Here is a 4,992-nt window from a genome sequence, read left to right on the forward strand (position 1 = left end):
CTTCGGAATATCAAACTTTTTGCAACTCAATTCTGATTGATTCTACCAATTATATGAACGTTTCTACAGCATAGCAGTTCTACCGATGATTTACATCGTTTAGGTGGATATGGATTGTAGAATCGTACGATTCCACGATCCAAATAGCGATTTAATAACATTGCCAACCCGCACCACAAATCATCGAACCCACCACTACCCTGCCGCAGCACCGATGAACCCTCAAGCCTTCGCAAACCACGAACCATCGCAACTCTCGAGCCAATGCACCCATGAACTGCAGTAACTCTTGAGACACCGCAATCATGAACCGCAACAAACCACCACCCACGCCACTGCAACCAACGAACCCTCCACCCACAACCACGAAACCTCAACCACCGCAACTAACCCACGAACCTTCTACCGCTGCAACCCACAAATTTGGAATAAACCATCTCCAAGCCACCAACCCACAAAACCCCAGAGATCTAGAACATCCTTGAACCCTCTAACGCACGAAAACCTAGCGAACCCATAAACCTGCGAACTCTCTATTATCAATTAAAGCTTTAAATGGTCAATTAACCATCAAAACTCTACTCTAGCTCTAGAGTTCTTATGGTTAAATTTGACCATTAAACCTTCAAATTTGAGCTTTAGCGGTAATGAGGAAACAACACAAAAAGGAAGAGAAAGAAAACAAAGGCGGTGACAAGAAAGGGACAACGATGATCGGTGGTAGTGGTGATCGGTTGGACGGTGGTAGTGGTGGTGGTGGTTGCCATTAGAAAAATTATGAAGGAAAATGTTGAATGTGGATGGAGGGGAATGAATTTGGTGGTAAGGGTGAAAATAATTCCTTGGGGTTTAATGTAATGAAATTAGATTTGTAGTTTAATTAGGACGTTTTACAAAAAAGTAAGGGTCAAATTGTCTTTTTGCACCCAAAAACTTACTCGTACTAGTTAAGGAAAGAAAAATATTTGTTAAGTTAAGGAAAGAAAAATATTTGTTACAAGTAATGTGAAGCGGCCATTTTTAGCAAATTTTGTGTGTAATTTGAAGCGGAGATGATATAATACTCCGTACTTTCCCTAAAAAAAGGAAAGAAAAGGGAAAGAACACATTGTATAATACTAATTGAAAAAAACCGATGTACTCCCTCCATTTTTAAATACTAGCTCCATTTCTCTATAAACTTCTCCATGCGCGGAGTTTTAGAAGAAATTGAATAAAGTAATAAAATATGGAGTTAGGGGGAAGAATAAAAAAGTAAAAGTAGTTAATTGAATTGGAAGAGACATAATATGAAATTAATATAATAAATTTGTGTTGGGTTCATTAAATGAGAGAAATGAATTAAATATTATAAAAGATTTCTAAATAAGAAGATGAAGCAAGTATTTAAAAACGGCCTAAAAAGAAAAGTAGAACAAGTAGTACGATATTTAAAAATGGCCGAAAAAGAAAAATAGAGCATGTATTCAAATACGGAGAGAATACTATAAAAGCTTAACGAGTAAGTATAGCCCACGGCAACAAAGGTCCATACGGACGTTGAAAAAATTGGGTCAGCCGTAAGAGGTAAGACACTCAGACACAAGTACACAACCCTCAAAATGTTGTTACTTTCTCTCTATTTTACCTCTCCTTCCCTGATTTTGACTTTTTGAGTTCGTTGCTCCCTCAAATTACTTACATTCTCCCCGTGAAATCACCAAGGGTTAGTTCAATTTTGTTTATTTATATGAAAAATTCATTTCTTTGTCATTAAATTTTTGAGGGTTTGTGTAAATTTCTGCTTAATTTTGCATTCATTCATCAATATCCCTAAATTATGTTTTTTTTTTTTAATCTGTAATCCCCTTTTTCCTTTTAATTTAATTTTCTTATGTTTGTTATTTTATTGATGATTACTGTAATTATCCTGCGATTAATCTTTGATTTCTCATTTGAAGAGTTGCATTCTTTGATTTTGTATTCTGTCAAAAATGGCTGAGATTAATTCTTTGCTGAATATGAATTAATTTAAAATTCAAACAAAGAAATTCACTTGAGTAGTAAATTAATGCGATTTGTACTCGATTCTGTTGATTACAACCGTGTGAGGATTTGTCCCACATTGAATAGACTAATCCTCGTATCACCAATTGGTTTTAGAATAGAACCTTGTTTTGGTGTTATTGTATGATGATGTAGGAAAGGTCCGTTTATCGGCGATATAAATGCTCAAGTGCATAGACTCATACTTGAGGTGGATGTTTAATTGGGTGTATGTCTTACAAATTAGCTAATGATTTTATTATTATTAGTAGTTGTCAATTGGTTTTGTGATGTAACGTCGCTTGTGGTATAATAATGGGATTTAACTTTTCTCATTACTACCATGTTTTCAATAAATTTGTTTACAATGTGATGTTGTTCTTGTTTTTATGTAAATAGTGGGAATGATGGAGAACATTGTGCATTGTTTGATGGCTTGATTCTGATATTGGGGTTCATGGCATTGATAAGAATATGTTCTGTTCTCATTTCTTAATTCGATGTTATGCTTACGAGGGATTTTATTGAATTGGTGGACAGATTACTTAACATGGAAGCTGGATCTAGGCCATTGGAGGATGGATCTAATTGTATGTATAGAGAAGGCAACAAGAGGCAGATATTGGAATCAACGGACAAAATTGATCGATTGAGCTTACTTCCGGATGTCATTTTAGTTGATATTCTTTCTCTCATCCCGATAGAATCCGCTGCTGCAACCTCTATCTTATCTCGCCGATGGCAATACCTTTGGATTCAGGTCACCCATCTTGTCTTTGATCTCTATCACCTTCAGTCTAGTATTGGTTGCTTTAACTGGACTGAACCATTCTTTAGAACTGTTGACCACATCCTTCCGCAGCTCACCGCGTCCAAAATTCATAGCTTTTGTCTTAAATTTCCTTATGGTAGTACCTTTACAGATGATATGCAAGTAAGCTACGATGACTCTTTTGAATCCTGGATGAGTACTATTTGTGGCCGACATCCTGAAAGAATTGAGGTAACAGCATCTTTTGAGTCTACTATTCCTTTACCAATTTGTGTTTTTGAATGTCGATCTGTTGTTGAGCTCACTTTGAGGGGAGCCCTGGATATTGCAGCGCCGGATTGTGAACCAGTATGTCTTCCTAATTTGAAGAAGTTCAGTTGTCATCTCGATGTTTTAGCCACTGACTTGTTGGCCAGACTGTTCAAGTCTTCCCTGTTATTGGAAGAATTGACTATAATAGGTCATTATATAGAGGGTGTCTGTTGTTTTGATTTATCAGCTCTTAATTTGAAAAGGTTAGTTGTTGAGATAGTCAAGGAAACACTAAAAGGATTAAAATTTGTGGTCAATTTGGCAAAGCTCGAGAAAATCTCATTAAAAGCTCTTACTGTAGATTCTGTTCGCTTTGTTGAGCATTCAGGCGCTTTAAATTCTGCTGAAATTTGCATAGAATCTGGGTTGTTTGGCGAAAATGAATATGTTAGAAACACAGTAGAACTTGCTAAACTGATTTCTAATGTTAAGTCACTTTGCCTAAATATCAGTAGAATAAGTGCACTTAATGATTTGGATGACGACAACTCTCAGCCACCTTTGGAAAATTTGACTGATCTTAGCATCAAATCTGGGATGGTGAATGCCGATAATGGTAGCTGGAATGATGTGCTGCTTTTCTTAAGACGTTCTCCTAACTTGCAGGCTCTTGTTATAGCGTTTGATACACATACAGATATGATAACATGGGCTTTACCACCAGATTTTGCACCTCCTCTTTGCTTAACTCGATTAAAGAGGATAGAGATCAAAGATCTTAGAGTCGATGAGGATGATGATATTAAGATGATGGCTTACATTCTGAAAAATGCAGAAGCATTAGAGGTGCTATCGGTTGATGTTTCTGTAACCACTACGATGGACGGAATGTGGGATGAATACAAGCTCTGCGAGAAGTTATTCCACCTTGACAGGAGTTCTTTAACCTGTGAGATTCAATTCTTTGGTCAGCATATCACATCGTCAAGTAAGGGCTTCAACAACACAGTTCCTCATTGTCAAATTTTCCGTCTGGGTAACCTGGTTATCAGTTAATCCTGATTCTTTTGCTGCTCTTTTTTTTTTTTTTTTTAAAGAAAGCTAAAAATCAAATCAGCAAGGGGTCATTGTTGACCTATCCCATCGCAAAGATGATGGATGAATTGCTTCTGCTAGTCAGCTATTTAACTAGATATGTACTTTGCCTGCATATGTAAAATGTTTTTTTAAAAAATTACAAGAAGAAGAAAGGGTTTCATTAATAAAAGATAGTTAAACGATGCATATGTACAATGTTGAAACTAGTTTTTGGGATGCTCTGTGTTAGCATATCTTTATGATCGTACTCCGTAATGTATTGTAATTACCATATTATCCCCTAATATGCATGTCACTTTCTCAGCAAAAATTTCCCCGCCCAAAGTTTGTTATTTTTTTTTTTTGTTATCTTCTAAAAAAAGTTTGTTACAATATGATTGGATATTGCTTTAAATTGATAATTATCTCTTAAATTATTAAAAAAAATAAAAGGTTTGTTACTATGAACATTTGATAAGTATACGTGTTGCATTAACAACAAAAATTCTGCCAATTTTTTTATTATTTTTTTTCCCTTTTTTTTCCCTTACAAAATAACAAAAAGTTACAATAATTTATATATATATAAAAAACAATATATTAAAGGAAAAATACACTTTAATAATTCTAACTATTGCTGATTAAGAGGTTTTTCAGTGCGGCAAGCCACATGGTGCGACAGGGGTTAATTGTATTCTGGGTTACTTGTATGAGTTACTTGTAGGGTGTTACTTGTATTATGAGGTTACTTGTATGGGTTACTTGTATCGTGGGGTTATTTGTATCGTGGGGTTACTTGTAGGTGTTACTTGTATTTTGAGTAACTCCTACAAGTAACCCTTGATAAAAACCCATACCAAACCAGT

General features: G+C 35.5%; 1 protein-coding gene across 2 annotated transcripts; it reads left to right on the forward strand.

The window, feature by feature from the left end:
• Positions 1–1,451: 1,451 nt before the first annotated feature.
• Positions 1,452–4,157, forward strand: LOC110688860 (F-box/LRR-repeat protein At3g26922-like). Of its 2 annotated transcripts, none has more exons than XM_021865618.1 (2): positions 1,452–1,705; positions 2,566–4,157. In XM_021865618.1, the coding sequence occupies exon 2, from the start codon at positions 2,576–2,578 to the stop codon at positions 4,103–4,105; it is 1,530 nt and encodes a 509-aa protein (XP_021721310.1). In that variant the 5' UTR covers positions 1,452–1,705; positions 2,566–2,575; the 3' UTR covers positions 4,106–4,157. The 2 variants fall into 2 exon arrangements, with proteins under 2 accessions (XP_021721310.1, XP_021721311.1); XM_021865619.1 differs by lacking the exon at positions 1,452–1,705 and having other exon boundaries at positions 2,626–2,785; positions 2,949–4,157.
• The last annotated feature ends 835 nt before the right edge of the window (positions 4,158–4,992 follow it).

This window comes from Chenopodium quinoa, unplaced genomic scaffold (genome assembly GCF_001683475.1).
Source record: "Chenopodium quinoa cultivar QQ74 unplaced genomic scaffold, ASM168347v1, whole genome shotgun sequence".
In the NCBI taxonomy this organism is placed as follows: Eukaryota; Viridiplantae; Streptophyta; class Magnoliopsida; order Caryophyllales; family Amaranthaceae; genus Chenopodium; species Chenopodium quinoa.